We start from the raw sequence: 16,755 nt of genomic DNA, 5'->3' as shown, positions 1-16,755 counted from the left end.
CTGCATTGACATAATTTGCCAAACACTGTTCATTTTCAAGTCTATCGATGGTTCTGACTTCTGAACACCACGTTGAACAAAGAAAACATATCTGGTCAAGTAAAAGGAAAGACTTTTACATTTCATATAATAAATCAATCTAAATCGGCATCAGTTACATAGTTTTCATTTGAATTGGTTTAGAAATACCTACAAGCTTTGTTTTTCATACGTAGGCCTGTAAGTCAAACTTACTTAAGTAGCTGGTTTCAGTTGAATATTATGTTGCTAGTAGCAACCGTTACTGACAAAGTTCCATAGCCGTTACAGTTTAACTGACATTGTTACATCCATAGACATACAGTATATACATGTATAGACACATGTACATGTATATATGTCTATGGTTACATCCACCATTTTGTCAGATATGTGACCAAACAAATATTAACAGGAATCTTTACTCCCCAAACACCCTCAATGGAGCGTTATCTGTCTATTTTCATTTCAATAAATGTCTTTTAAGTCACTATCACTGAAGGATGTAACACAATAGTGATTGAGCCTATAACCCACTGATGAAAGTATTGCAATATTTATAGCCTATATTTACAGTATTACGAACTGGGTGTCTGGCTTGACATCTCTACAAAAAAACTGTATTACAGTTTTGATCTATTGTATATACGCTAAAAATGGAACTATGCACACAATGCTGAAAAAGCATGTAACAACACTTTAAGTTACGGATAAATTACTGATGTTATGTGTTTAACTTTTCTTACATTTGCTCATGTGGACTTATCTACTAGACTTATTATTGTATTGTACTTTCCATGTTGCCTTAATGTTGATCTTTTACTGATGATACTTATTTCTGTCAAGTGACAGCTCATTAGTTTACTTAGTTAGTCTTTTTTTGATGTGTAGCCTAATCAGACCCATCATTTGCAGGTCCTTTTTCCACACTGTCTGACACTATTCAGTATTAACTTATACCAAATCTTCACTGGAGCTTCACTGAAATATTCTGTATGTCCTGTGCATTATTCATTTAGAGTTGAACAATATTTGAACAAGAAACATGAGGTTTTAACAGAGATGTTCACAAGTCATTTGTTGCAAGTCCAAGTCAAGTCTCAAGTCTTTGAGCTCGAGTCCAAGTCAAGTCTCAAGTCTTTTGCCACAAGTCCAAGTCAAGTCTCAAGTCTCTGGCCATCTGATCTGTCCCTAACACTGTATTGTTAAATCTTATGAATTCAAAACATGTCCTGTAGCTACCGTCCAGACAGTACAGTATCAAAATCAGTTGTAGGATAACTTTATGGGGTCTATTTAACACATCCCTCTAGCCCTCGGACCTGGTGAAATATTAACCTAAGTCTGTCACATCATATGGATACAATGATAAAGATACAATTTGCATGTTCCCAGCATTAGCACTTTGCGATGGTTAGCTTGTTACCTGTGGTGATATATGCTAAATGTAACGTCTCTTTCACTCAAAAAAATGTCTAATGTCGAAGTGAAAATCAAGAGAATACAGTAACAGAAATGTGTGCAGAATTAAGACAGTCAAGACGGCCCAGTGTTTGGTTGACCGGGTACACCTTGTTCACTTAATACCCTACAAATCATCCACGGGATCATTTACGCATCACATGAGTTTGCCCACCCGACACAGCGTTTGTTCCTGGGGAGATGGATCTGTGCGTCCCGCCTCCTGTGCGCCATGGATGTCTGAGCCTCAGCAACTACTAACTATAAAGATACAATTTGCCTGTTCCCAGCATTAGCACAACACTTTGCGATGGTTAGCTTGTTACCTGTGAAGATATATGCTAAATGTAACGTCTCTTTTCACATTAGTGTGTGAGTGACTGACCTATTTAGGTGCATTTTGAGATGCCTGATGAAGTCCGACGTTGTTGATCCGGCATCATTTATCTTGGTGCCACACACTTTGCATGTAGCTGTTAGCTTACTGCCACTGTTTACCAAGTTATTGAAAGCAAAACTAATGAGAAAAGGCACAACTCCAGGAGGATTTGGTGTCGCCATCGGCAATGCATTTTTTGATATGTGAGTGCGCGCACATAGGCGCATGCGTTACGTTGCACATTATGGCAAAGGGCAGGGGACATACAGCTCGTCATACGTTTCCCCGTATATGCGCCAATAAAAGAAAATAGAAATACATGAATACATTTTGATTTAAAAAGCAATAATTGCATGAAAACAGGTTGTTGACGAGTCTCGAAGCTCGAGTCCGAGTCAAGTCTGAAGTCTTTTGGGTTGAGTCCGAGTCAAGTCTGAAGTCAGCTGTTTGTGCGACTTAAGTGCGACTCGAGTCCCCATCTCTGGGTTTTAATGGTTGATTTTTAAGGGGTGAAAGAAAACTCATTGTGCAGCATTTAATAAACAATAAGATTTACAAAGTGCTTGTTTCCTCGCTGTTTGCCTCCCTGCCGGGCATGTGTGTGTCATCTGCTGTCACCCAAGACATTTTAATAAAGGGCATTTGCAAACTGCCATATTCACTGAAGCTGTGAGCTGCATTTTAATGCTATGTTTATGTAACCACAAAGATAATGATGTAGTATTTAAAGGTGTACTCTTAATAAAATGATGCACTGTTGCCAACGTTTATTATTATGAATGAGATAACTAAGGACTTGCCCTTGTTCGGTCACAAGGTGGCAATAGAGGCCTACCATCTACCCCTAAAACTGCAGAACCTCACTGTGCACCTGCTTTCTCTGAGCCAAATGTAGCTTACATACAGTACACCTGCGTGCAGGGAAAGGGACAACTGGACATTTTATAAGGTGTGAAGGTCCACTATGTCCAAGAGGTTCTGAACATAACATAAACACGGTCAGGTCCTGGAAAACCTGGCTTATTATACTTTAAGGACATCGTTTTGAAATGTATGAAAGTCTGGTTACATGTGTACTCTGCATGCTTTGTTTTATAAGGTATATTAAAAGGCAAAACCCTGCAAGAGGACCATTCATTGCAGCTGCAATATGCAGACATTGACTTGCCCTTGGAATATATTTGTGAATGAAAGGAGGAGCTCTCGCTCTCCTCATTTGGATAAATGTCACGGATTACCTAACGGACGAATCGGTGTGTTTTTTGTCATTCAAGAGGAGGCAAGACATATTTTTTTTTTTGCCTTGGAGACTACAAATTAATAGCATCATGCAGTATCTTCTCGTCCATTCCCAATGAGAGGGTTCAGTGGCTGCTGTCGTCATCAGGGCTGGGGGGCGGAGGGGTTCGAGTCGCATGTGCTCTGATTGGCTCCTGCTGCTAATGCGCTGCCATTGAGGTTTTCTGCTCCGTGCGGAGAGGAGGCGTGTCTTCGGCTGAACAAGCACACGCCTCTTGCATAAATGCTCAACACAGCTGAGGTGATGATCAGACGCACCAAATTATAGAGCTCCGTTTGGTGCTCAGACTTGTCGCCCTGTTACTTTCGGTTTACGTAAGCGTGCTGTTCTGCCTTGGAGAGAGAAAGTAGAAAAAAGTCCGCAGCTGTCATTAGATTCCCTAATCAGCAGAATTGACAGCAGGTGTGAATTCATGTCTGTATTTCCCCCGCAGATATATACTGGTGAGTACATCTTTTTCACCTTCACCTGTTCACATGTAGGAGCAGCAGTGGTTTGCTTGCTTTGTGCTTGAAAGAAATTACTAAAACAGGTATCAGACACTGCATCTGACGGGTAAGAACAATGAAGTGTATATATAGTTGTGGTTTTGTTTTTTGCTTAGTGATTTCCCTCTGAATCAGCCACCTTTTGTTGCTACACCCACTCTTTCCTTTTGAGATTTTCTGTGGGGTGTTGCCCCCGAAATTGGCACTGGCATGGCACACTGAGTGGAGAAAAGAAAATTCTAGGTCTCACTGTTGTCTTATTTCTTATAAGCAAACTGATGCCAGCTTGATGTATTTGCTGCATGTGCCAATTCCAAAAGGTCAGCGCTCAGTGTCTTCTATTCAAGGAAAATGTTCCTTTTTTTTTTTTTTTTAGACCTTGAAGTACACAGGCTTACTTGCCTGTATCCTAAACATTTGAATAAGAGTGCTCTCATTCTTTGGCCTTTAATGGTGCAGTGCAATTGGAGAAGGATGGATGCACTCTGCTACAGTCTTATTACTTCTATCTACAATCTCACATTTCCTTTTGGCAATCAGTACACTAACCTGTTGATTTGCTTCTTGACACAGAAATGGGGAGTGCTTCAGAGGCTTTGTGTTCTCATCTGTCATGTTTTTCCTGTCTGTCGAGAGGATGTGCAAGTCGCTCTTGAAACATTGTTTTGCGAGAAGTTCAAACCTCAGCAGGCTTCTTGCTTCAGGCTCAACCTCTTTACTGTAACCACACTATGCTCTCTCGCCTGTGCTTTAAGTACAGTATACCTATGCTTCTGTTCTGTGATAACTTCTAAGAAATATGAAAATGGGGTTTTAGTTTTATTTCAAAGGTATGCCTAGCATTAGGCCTACTTGGATCTGCAAGTTCCCAAGTGTTTTTTTTTATTTATTTTTTTAAACTTGGGGCAAGCTTCTAGAATTTAAGGTCAAACTTTTCACTTGAGATTACCATATGGCACTGGAGTAGTAACTGATCCTTGATGTCTTTTCAGTGGTAGACTCAACTCACAGGAGTCATTCCAGCATGCTCCTGGGGGTCTTAGTCAGTCCCTGCACCACCCACATACCTGCAGAGCTGTGTGACTCAGCTGGTGGAAAGCTCAGCACTGGCATGGAACTGCTGTCGCCACACAGGCTGAGATTACTACTAGTAGGAGGAAGTGTTGGGTGGCAGAGGGGAAATAATGTTAACGCAAGTTGCATATTCCCTTCTTGTGCAGTGAGGTTGCTGCAGAGACCGCCTGGGCTCTTGTCAGCGCCACTACAGTATAGACAGGAGGTAGCATGGCCTTTTTATAGTCTTGAGACGGGTGGATGAACCTGGTGTCATGCTTAGGTAATGACTGTTATTTGGGCATCATTAACAGAATTTTGACCGTTGGGTGTATAGCCAGTGAGGCACATGGTATTACTGACCGTGAACAACTAGCCCTGTTAAAATGTGACTGCTGCCTACTAATGTATTAATAGCTGTAGCATGAAGTTGAGAGCTAATGGCAACATGGTCACTATAGTGAGGTTGGGTAGATGTTTTACAAAGCAGAAGTGAAGGAGGCTGCTAACACGGCATATCTACTCCTTCACTGGGTCAGTGTTTGTCTGCCACTCCAGTGGTTGTAATCCACAGGGTTAAAAATCAGAAAATATCAAGTTCTGTTCTCATACAGGGTGGTAGTAAGTGATAGGGTGATTTGAAAAAAAATAAAATTGATGTCAACTATTAAATGAATTGCCAACTACTTTGGTAATTGGTTTGAGTAATTTTAGTAAAAGTTCTGATTCCAGCTTCTTAAATGTGAATATTTGTAGTTTCTTCACTCCCCTATGACAAACTGAATATCTTGTGAGTTGTGGACAAAAGACATTTGAGGACATAATCTTGAGCTTTGGGACACACGGAAACATTTTCACAATTTTCTGACATTTGGTAGAGCAAAACTAATCGCTGAATCGACAGATCAATCGATAATAATCATTAGTTGTAGCCCTATTGATTAACTTCATTAACATCTTTCATGCAACTGTAGCTTTTATTAATAAACATTGCATAAGTAAACTCAAGTAGAGCCGCAACAAACAATTGTTCTTAATATTCATGGTCTAAGATGTTTCCAAATTGCTTATTTAGATTGACCAACATTTCAAAAACCCATAAAATTTGCTACCAAAGACACCACTAAATATTCACACTTGAGCAGCTGGAATTAAAAAATATGCCTGTATTTGACCGATAAATTGTGTTTATTTTTTTAATTGTTGCATTATAAAGATCACCTAACAGACAAATGGTTTCAGCCCTAAACTCTAGTAATTCTTCCGATATGTGTTTTGGATACACCGTACATGAGCCCATCTGTTCCGTGGCATGGATGTGACATAGGAAGCTGCCGGAACCAGGTATGCATTATCTTGACTGGGTCAGGAGGTTAAGAGGTTTATTTTATCAACCCCACACAATCAATGAAGGCAATTTGTAAATGTGTGCTCTTGGGCGTAGACTGGCTGCTGATCTTATGTTGTATGTACAGGTTGCATACTTATAGAACACCTAACATCTCTGTAGGAACCAAGTATTCCACCCTGTGAGAGGGACACACTGTTCAGCCCTGCTGGACACTTAAAGCAGTAAATAGATGTGACTGTAGTCTGTGTATTAAGGGTGGGGAAAATAATCTATTCTTGGATGCTTTGCGATTCTCTCTAGAACGATTCAGATTAGTTAATTTTTTTTTAAAGTGTTTGATTTTTATTTAAAAGTTACTGTCTCCAGACAAGTACAAATCTGAAACCGGTGACTGACAGAGGATGGGATAATGGACAACTTCTGACATGGAAGATTACTGTGAGAGAAGGTGGCTTTCACAAGCATGTTTGAGGCTTAAACATGGAATGACTACAAAATAAAAACCTCAGACCAAACATTTCATTAAAACTTGTGTGTGACAAATGTGTCAAAATCTAAGCTTTGTCTAGGAAGTGATTAGCAAACTCAGATTTATATGCTTTTTTTTTCTTTTTTTTTAAATTACGTATGGAAATGTACATTTAAGCATCAATCGGTTTAGAATGGCATCATTGGCCTCGGAATCTAATCGTGAGGTGCCAAGAGATTCCCACCCGTACTGTGTATGTTTGTTTCCTCCCAGGTTGACTTGTTACTTGTGCACCCCCACTTCCTCCTCATTGTGCCCCTTTATGTTTTGTTAGGCCGATGTTCTGTTATTCTTAGCCGAGCAGGATGTTTATACGATCCCCGAACAGAAATATGACTGGCAAGGCCTGAGTGTTTATCTTTCTTTCCCTTCCCTCCATGTCGTCCCCTCTCCTCCTCCTCTGCTCAGGTCTGTCACTGTCCAGTCCTCTGTCCCCGCCTCTGCTGTGTTTTGCATGCCTGCCTCGCCCTCTCTGCATCCCAGTCAAAGATGAAATAAGAGCAAGAGCAGCCCCAGCTGATATTTTCCATGTTAAATCTTGCGTATCCTTCAAGCCTCCTTTCTTTTATTTTTAGATATCCATGTATTGTTTCGTCCAAGTATGCCACGTTGTCGAACTGGTGCAGTAAAAGTTATGTTAGTGATTCAGCCAGAAGCTTTTAAATTTTCTACCTACATCCTACTACGATGTCAGTGTGTCCCATGAGAAAGATGGTGTGTAATTGCACTGATGGAAAAACTAATTGATAACAGTGTTTCAGAAAGCAGTAGATACACAATGTGGAAGCCTAGAAATCCTGCGGGTTGTATTCCAAATTAACAAAAGGAGCTCAGCCTGTTCTTGTGGAATTTAAAGTGAGACTGTATTTTTCTGAATATTATTTGTAGCCACACAAGTGTAATGTTAAATGCTAAAATGTAGTGCAGCAAGTGGAGGAGTCTAGAATTTAGCGAACTGTCAGTTACAAAGCAATAACTATGTAAAGTTTGCTCTACCAGTAAACATGTATGTTCATAGATATCTACATGGACTCTCGGTATGAGTTTTTTTTTTTTGTATGAATCATATGCAGACAAAATGCATAACTGCTTCTGTTTGTGTGGAAACATTGAAATCAGTATTTTCAGTTTTTCTACTGTTAAATATCTAGTACTTGGAAACATGCCTGTCATAATAGATGAATAAGACTGGTGAATGGTAAAATTATATTCCATGGATGTTGGAACACAATCGCACCTTATTTTAAAATGTTTAATCACTATTCTGCTGTATCCAAAAATAAACATTTAAAATTCAGAGTGGGTCAAGCGATGCTCACATCTTTGCACACAAACAAACCAAGTCCATTGACCCAGATAATGTGGGGATGTGAGTGAGCCTCTTGTCATGTACAGTTTTCTTTTTCATATAGCCAGTGACCACACAAACTACAAGCCTGTGGCCACTGACCACCAGGCTTTAAATGGAGAGCGTGAGAAGGCTGCCCAGCATCTTGTCTCAAGACAGCGTCTATCAGTCCTGGGACCTGCTTTGTCATTTATTTTAAAGCTTTACTACGACAATGCTAGATAGTGAATGCACTGAACATGGATAAACAACCTCTTGTTACTAAAATCTAAAATGGAACGTTTGGCTACACTTTGGAACTGAGTGCATCAAGTTTCACCCCAGTCAGATACCACAGCACGCCCCCAGCACACTCTCACAATGACTGTTCTTTGGTTGCTAGTGCAAGGAGCACACCATCCTGTATTTAGAAACGGCTAACTTATGCAAGCCACATCATGAGCGGTGCACCTTTTTTTTGGCAGAGCACAAACTGGATGCTTGATGTGTTGTGGTCAAGATGTGCAGAGTATAAACGGTTTTAACATGTGCAAGTAAAGCAAACAACCATGACGTTCAGGCTTTGACTGTGTGGATGCATATGAACAGTTTGAGAGATGTTTTTGTATGGTTTTCTCCTTGTAACATGCCATTATTGATTTTAATCATGACTTAGTATCTTTTGTCCTCAGCGTATACAACCTGGCTGTCCACTAGTATATTTGGTACAAACACGAACCACATTTATATTAATTGCAACCTTTTTTGATAAATTTTGTGAATGGGCACTATGAACCTTTAGTGCTAAAAGGTTGTGCGCAGTATACATTGTCTCTTGGAACACGATCACCATTGCACAGAATCTAATCGCACAACTTCTTGTCTTTCAACCCTGCAGCCCAGTGTTGCGCTCGGCCAAAATATGACTGAGGTGATGATTAACAGCTCCCCCATGGAGGATATGAGGCTCAGCCCTAGCAAGGACAGACTCTCCTTCCAGGTACGACACACACGCATCTATGACAATGAAACGCCACTTCTGTCTCAATTCCCTACTCTTAAATTTTATTTGGCTTTGTCATTTTATACCTGTCCTCAATTCATACGTTGTCATGAATTGGATGACGTCAGCATGAACAGAAGGGAGCAGCCACTGCATGTTGTGATTTGGGAACAGCAGCTGCATTTGGTATGATACAGTAGAAATGTCAGTATAATGGTATAAATGCAAAAAGACATTTTAGATATTGTGTCTTTTTTTTTGTTTTTTCTCTAAGACCCCTGGCCAAACACATTGTTTTTGCATAAAAAGACTACATTTAGAATAGTTTGACCCTGTTAACAATTGTGAGGCTAACACAATTGTTATTTAAGTGTAATACCCAAAAGATGCTTTACATATCTGACTGAGACAATTTTAAAAACTAAGAATGAAATTACAATGCTAAACATTACAGCGACATTCTACATCCCTTATTTTTCATGCTCAAATTTGTTGGTTAGAGGGCATTGGAGTTTACGGTATGTCACAACTTTAAACATTTGAAGGGAATTTGTGTGCGGGGAAACTGTGTTTTACTGCAGCCCGTCACCAAAATAAACCCTGCAGATTCAGAGAAATGAGAGAAGCAGCCATCAGGTGGTCATGACAAGGTGTTTTCAGCGGCTTTGTTTTACTGTCGGCTCAACAGGATCGTCTTGGGGGGGACTACTTAAACACACAGCTGCTTGCTTATTTTAGTGTCACATTTGTACCTAGGGTGGAAAAAAAATGAAAGGGCCCTATGTTAATACTTCAATCATTCATCTTCTACAGTGAAATGGGGTTAAGTCTAGACAATTTATGATTTTGGAAGTTGGCCTAATAGTGAAGCTGCATGTTAACTGGTGGGCCAGAGTTACCAACAGTGTAGTGATGTAATTTCCTGTTTAAAAATGATTAGATGATTTCATACAAGATTGACATATTCATGAACCTAATACAGGAGCCTGCTAATGCCATGCTGCATGTAGACGACGCTGATAGGATGTAGACTGACCTAGAGGATAAGTCTGGCTTCCTCTCCCTGCAATTCACACCCCAGCTGTGAGTCTGAGAGGAGCGGATGAGGAGGGAGAAAGAGGCTGCCACTTCTCTTTCCATCCCATACTCTGTTTTTCCTCACCTCTGCCATTTGCCCAAGGTCCTAGCCACTCCATAGAAAAGCACTGTACGGAGCAGTGATGTTGCTACCAGTCACTTCCTCCATTATGGGTGCCAGGAGCTTTGACACAAAATGTGGGACGATACAGTTCCAGCTGCCCTTTTTGGTATTTTTTTTATTTTATAAAGGTATTGAAATGAATATGACCTACTAGTGGAGCAGGATGAGCACATGGTTAACTAATTTACAGAATTATCATCTCAAAAGGCAATGTCATGATTCGGGCATATAGTGTGCCGCGCACAAGTTTCTAAAATAGCCAGCATTGTGCCTGGCTGATGCATCATTGCTTCCTGCCACTGTAAGTGAAACAAGTTATGTGTTAGCTATGAGTCCAAAGGCAAGGTCATTTACTGCCTAACTCCCCTTGGTGCTGACGCACAGTGAGGATTGGTGATGCAGGCCAGAAAACAGGAGATGCACGCAGGCACATGAACACTGACGTGCGCGCACACACGCATAATCAAACCTCTTGCTGTGGTTTTATACACAGCTGTTTTTGAACGATGTAAAAGCCACAAATAGATGTACATGCTTTCATAACCTGAAATTCTCACATTCACAAGGCATATTTATAGTTCCCCCCCCCCCCCCGACACAGCTGGATCCCCTCTATCTCTTCCCATCTCTCTCCTGCCTCATCTAATGCTTTCTTTCCACTCGGCTCTCTGCCCAGACAGTGACATTGCTCCCGACCCCTCCAATGTCTTGGAGTGAAATATGCAGGTCTAAAAATATTCATCCACTTTATCCAAACAGCAAAAAAATGCTGTTCTTGGACCAGGAGTAGCAGACTTTTTTTCCCCTGGGCCATTTTTCTGGTTCCTGAGAACAGTCTGTCGTTGTCCAATCTCGCCAGGACCGGGAATGCATGTAATCTCTCGTCAGAATGTCTCATGCCCTTGAGTTAAGATCCAAACATTTGAGCGTGGCACGCTGCATTTATAAGCAGACATATCAGTCTGAATTTATAGATAACATGGCTGATTTCATGTTCTTCCTAAACATTTTTTCCAACTGTCCACAGGAATGTAAAGTATTCAGCACCAAATGCTGACAGTTATAGGGGATAATATTGTTTTTATTTATACACAAATACTTTCCCAGTAAACCTTTCACGTGTTTAATGTTTTGAAATCCCCTGATTATGTTCCATATAATCTGAGTAGTGGGTGATGTGGTACTGGATGAGTTTGTAAGCAGCTATGAGCTGCTGGGCACAATGCCTACCAAAGCATTTAGATTAAACATTTTGCAGCACTTACTGTAAGTCTCACTAAACATGCCTCATTTACCCATACAGTACACAGCCACTGATGTAACAATTTCTTGTGGAATTTGTTTTTGGGTGAGGATGTGGAAAGCTGGCTTGGCTGTTAGGAATGTGGGCTGGGCAAGAGCAGGTATGCCACTGGGATTTTAAGCAACCACTTCCCATCACAGATGTTTAGTCTTCACATCACTTCCTTCAGTTGTTTAACCTTGTAGTGGTGCCTGCAACACTTCTACAAGGCTCAAGACTAAGTTCTGTTGTCCCAGAGCCTACCGCACACTTAACACTGATCAGAAATATGCTTACAAATCATTTCTCATCTTACAATGGGACGGCTGACTCTCCTAGCTTGAAACGGCCTGCTCTGCCATTTAGAAAACAACTTGTATTAACACATGAGGTTAATGAAATATTAATATCCCTTGTCTTTCCTCTTTAGATATTCCCCGACCCCTCAGACTTTGACCGTTGCTGTAAGCTCAAAGATCGGCTGCCATCCATCGTGGTTGAGCCTACCGAGGGAGAAGTCGAGAGTGGGGAGCTTCGCTGGCCTCCAGAGGAGTTTCTGGTCAGTGAAGAGGAGGAGGAGGAAGAAGAGGAGCAGGAGACTGGCAGCATCCAAAATGGACAGCCAACACAGAATTCTCAGCACTAGAGGCTGTGTTGCAGCACCCATTCTGTTCCCTCCCATTGCCACACTGGTTACACTGCACCTCAGCACTCAAACAACCTGGCAGACACACATTCAGTGTCTCGTGATGCCATCTCGTTGCCCTCAAACCCAAAGCATCACTTCCATGAGCGACGCAATACACACAGGCAACACACACTTTCTCACACAATTTATTCTCCTTGACTACAAACCCGCTAAATCACACTCCACAAAAGAACAGACGAGCACACCTCCAACCTACACTTAGTTCCTACCATGCCTACCACCGTGTGTGTCTCGGCCCAGAACGGATGTCCTGTTGGGACAGCGGCAGCTCACTGCTCCATGGACAGCTCTTACACTGCAGGGGGTTTCAACTGCTCTGTACTTTACTCCAAAATGGCTGGCATCATGACCCCAGAGACTTCATACACTCGGAACTATTGTGGTACCCATGGGGCTTATCGTCTACAGTAATACTGTCCATACCTTGTTAGTTTCTGGATTGATATGTTGATTATTGTAATTGCCACTGCTGTCCATAGATTTTGTCTTTCTGAGAAGTGAATGTTTTGGTCATCTGAAGTGGGTGTTTTTTGTGTAAAATGTTATCAGGATTTCTTCCCCCCCCCCCTCGTGTAAAAGATTTTGACTTACGTCAGGCATTCGCAGTAACCTTTTTTTTTTTTTTTTAAAAAGAAGTGAGCAGGAAAGTGAAAAAATAAACCAGCATGCCCTGCTAATGCAATAAATTCATTGTACAAAGGCTTTTTGTGTAGTGAGGGCACAGCCACGCTAAGGCTCCTGTGAGCCTTTTGACAAACAGTACTTGGATGACAAATCAGAATAGTACAACATTGAGAACAAAATCTGACGCAAGCAGGTTTGTTCAAAAGGGCAAAGCTGAGTACTGCAAATTGTAATAAAGCAGTTTAATGAAGCAATGTACAGACCCAATGAAGGATGTGTAAATACTTGTTCCCAATGAGCCAACCCCTGAGGCCATGTAGTGCGCTGATCTGTTTTGTACTATGGGTTTGTTTCTTTTAAGACTGAATTGTTTTGAGCTGTACACTCCTGAACTGAGTTGTTCCTAGTCTTCCTTTTTGAAAACGGCCATACTTTTGACACAGTGAAGTTCAGGTCGCAGAAAAGTCACTCTGTAGGACAGTTAGCAAATAAGGAAGGTTATCTCTGACAGTATTAAACTCTGTTCATTATAAAGTCTGTTTTGCCAAAAAGTGGTTGATATAGAGAAGTCTTTGTTCTTTTAGTAGTAACGTCTGGTATTTGTTCTGCAATTTCAGAAGTTGGTGTCGTTTTTTTGGTTCACTGTTTAAAATCCCCACTTGTTTGAAACAAGTCTCGTCATCTGTAGAAAATATTTCACATTAGTGTACACTATGAAATCCTGTTGTACAAGCATGACTGAGAATATTTCTGTTTTTGTAAATTCTGATTTGAGTGGCATTAGGGCTGTGTACAGAACATCGCTCTTTCTCCTGTCCGTAACCTACAGGTCCCACATTGTTTTTGTAAAGCTCAGGGAGATTAGCCGCCATCTTTCTCGTGTGTGTTTGTATTTAGACCACTTTTCTCTGACAATTACAGAGGCTGTAAATAAACATTTGACTTTGCTATCCAACTGTGTGACTCAGCTGTGAGAATTGACTGTAAAGAGACTGTAAGAGCCATTTTTATGGTACAAGATGAAGTAGTCTTTTACAGGGGTAATCCTTCAATGCATTTATAGTTTCCAAGAGACCTTACTTCTGTTTACTTTCATCTTCCTTTATGTGAAACCCCACCTCCTCCCCAATTTTCCACACTCACTTCACCTGCAGTGGTTACAGAAACACAGTATTACTTCCTGCTCGCATCTATCGCATACAGAATCTCTACGAATACAGATGCATCTATCAAATGGTTATGTAGAAGCGAGAACGGGCCACATGCTACTTCCTGTCTTCAACTTGCACACACAATCTGACTCCTAGTTAAACTAAATCTAATTCCTGAACACTGAACAGCTTCCATTCCTGAGTTAAAACTTACATGTCTGTGGAAGCAAGTCCTCAAGCTCTACCCATAAACGCTCACCACAATGATACAAGACTAAAATGTGGTTGAGTGGAAAAGCTTTAATCTGTAACTGCCAAATTTACAGGAATAAACTAAGCTTTCTGATCACTGTTAGAATGGAAACTTCTCAGGTGATTTGCTGCTATGTACTGTATTAGTGACCGAATAGGTCAAGTTTGATTGGCTAGTACAGGGAATAGTCCCATCAGATTTGCTGATGTAGGGCCTTTGGGGGCCAAGAGCCTGACAGATTGTTCCAAGGTGATACTCTCAGGGCCTTATGGTCACTTCCTGGAAGGTGAACAATGAACTGACATTCTATCCTGCTTCCTTCTTCCTGGAAAAAATGGAGCATAAAGAGTTATTAATACCCCCTCAGCTGATAATGGTGGTCAGAAGCAGAGTGTGTGTCTGACCAAGGGAGCCGGTGGCTAGTTCTGAATAGGTTAGAAACGGAATGTCCTTTGTCCCTTTCTAAACAACTGCTTCTTGATCTCAGTGGAAAGTTTGAGATCATGGAAAAATGAAATCATAAGAAGTTAGAAAAAGACAATAGCAGTCCTTGGAGAGACTGCCTGAACTTGCATCTAGCTACACAATCATGTGACGTCAGCCAGACACCTCTGAACTTTGCGTCGTCTTTCAAAAATTACTGAAAGTAAGTGAGTAGTGAGAAAGCAATATACTTCAGTTTTAATAAAGAAAGGTGCTGTGTTTCTGGGGGTTACGGAGATATGAAAGGAAGCCCCTGAAGCATCTTTCCGTAGCATGTTGACATTTTGAGCAGCTCTTATTTTCAGCTCTTCTTCAGCCACTTCTCAGCCGATTAACTCAGTAAGGAACCTCTGCAATTAAAGACTATTTTAATGCATCCGGTTATTGAAATTTGCTTCGCCTCTTAAAACCTGATTGAAGCGCTAAAAAAAATTATCTCCATCTCAGTTACAACTCCCAGAAAGATCTTACTTAAAATGCCCTGAAAACCTATTTTCTCAATCAGCGTCTTGCTATGAATGATAAACAGCATTTTCTAACAAAGAAAGAAAAGATTGGGGGTTTTCCACTGTAATTATTTTTTTCTTCTGTGCTTTTCTCACTGGTTTGACGTGGGCGGTGCTCAGTCTGGAAAAGGTATTGTCACTACTTCCATGCACCAATCAGGATTTAGCAACAATTTAATCAGTTGGGGGGTTATTTGTTTATGTTGCCACATACAAAAACTGCTAAAATAAGGTGTGCCATGCTATGCTATGCTATTCTAAGTTGGGATAAACTAATCCAACCAGTTTCATATTTACAGTACAGAAATGAGAGTGGAATCTATAACTGTCTTCCTATCTAACTTTTGGCAATAAAGCGAATGAGGATGTTTCCTAAAATGTCCAACTATTATGTTACACTCTTAATAAATAATTCTTAAAGGGATGCTTTGCAGATTTTTAAACTTAGCTCTGTGTCATCTTTGTGTAGGGTGTGTTTAGATGAACAGTGTTTGGCTTTCTCTGTGATGCCAGTGGACAGAGGAGCAGAGCAGCGGACCTCCATGACGGCCTCCGTGACCTCGGCTGCTCCAAGCTGGGGAAGCCACCCTCCCTTCATCTGCACAATACTGCCCACACTGCCATGACACAGAGCTGGATTTTAATAAGCAAAATATCTCTTTAAGAATGTTTTTTTCCTTACATTTTTTGTTGCTTATTTGGTCATGGCTATTTTTATGCTATAAAAAGGGCTTTAATCTCATATTGACCTTTGAACATGTGCTTATTTTTAGTGATTTTCTTGAGTGCAGATTTTAATAACTTGATCTCTTGTGTGAAAGTAATTACTTTACACTGTTTATATGTTTATCAACCACTCCGCTTGATGTCAGAGGCGACAGCCTTCATTTTGCAAACAGTAAGTGAAAGTCACTGAGTACTCGGTGACGTAGGGGAACGGAGTGTGTCTTGCACACCATTGTTGGCATGAGACACAGTATATTTAAATGTGTGTGGGAGAGCGTGTGTGCCTGGTTATGTATTAAAACTGTTGTCAGAGGCCTCTGAGTGAAGTCACTGATAGCTCTTCTAGCTCATTCTTGGAATTCTTTCCAATGGAAACAATCCCATCGCTGATCCCAGTGTGTCAGCAGAGTCTGACCTGCCAACCCCTGAATTCTCCCCGACTCCCAACTATAGTCCACATTAACGCTGTTTCACTGTCACCCTTCTACACATGAACTAACACCATGTACCCATAACATAACCCCTCCCTCTTCAATCTGGTATGTCATGAAGAGAAAAAGGATGCTTATAGGATGAACTCTTTTTCCACTCCCTCTTCTCATTTTACTGTTTTTCTCCAATGTAGTTGTTTTCTTGTTCTTTCTATTTTTCACTCTCCCAGACTGTTATCCCATTCTGTTGTTACAGCAAGTTTCCCATACTTGCATGACAGTAGTAATATACTCCCACAGTGCAGGTTATGTAATGTAAGTTAACATTTCATTATAAACAGTGTCCCTGTTCTTATTTAATGCTGCAACCTTATTGTATAAGCCACCAAGGTTTATTTTTTTTGTGCATGCATAACTGTGTCTGTGTGTTTGTGCAAAGCTTGCAAAGGAGCACATGTGCTTGGAGGTTTTATGTATAAC

At 40.8% G+C, this 16,755-nt stretch overlaps 1 protein-coding gene across 1 annotated transcript; it reads left to right on the top strand.

Annotated features, from left to right (window-relative positions):
* The first annotated feature begins 3,393 nt into the window (after nucleotides 1-3,393).
* On the top strand, nucleotides 3,394-12,606 carry lbh (LBH regulator of WNT signaling pathway). The gene is made up of 3 exons (XM_078277661.1): nucleotides 3,394-3,601; nucleotides 8,805-8,906; nucleotides 11,823-12,606. The coding sequence occupies exons 2-3, from the start codon at nucleotides 8,829-8,831 to the stop codon at nucleotides 12,036-12,038; spliced, it is 294 nt and encodes a 97-aa protein (XP_078133787.1). The 5' UTR covers nucleotides 3,394-3,601; nucleotides 8,805-8,828; the 3' UTR covers nucleotides 12,039-12,606.
* Nucleotides 12,607-16,755: the final 4,149 nt, after the last annotated feature.

The sequence above is a fragment of the Sander vitreus genome, chromosome 20 (assembly GCF_031162955.1).
Source record: "Sander vitreus isolate 19-12246 chromosome 20, sanVit1, whole genome shotgun sequence".
NCBI classification, from domain to species: domain Eukaryota; kingdom Metazoa; phylum Chordata; class Actinopteri; order Perciformes; family Percidae; genus Sander; species Sander vitreus.
Note: the sequence above shows the minus strand (reverse complement) of the source record. Positions and strands in the feature narration are given on the sequence as shown.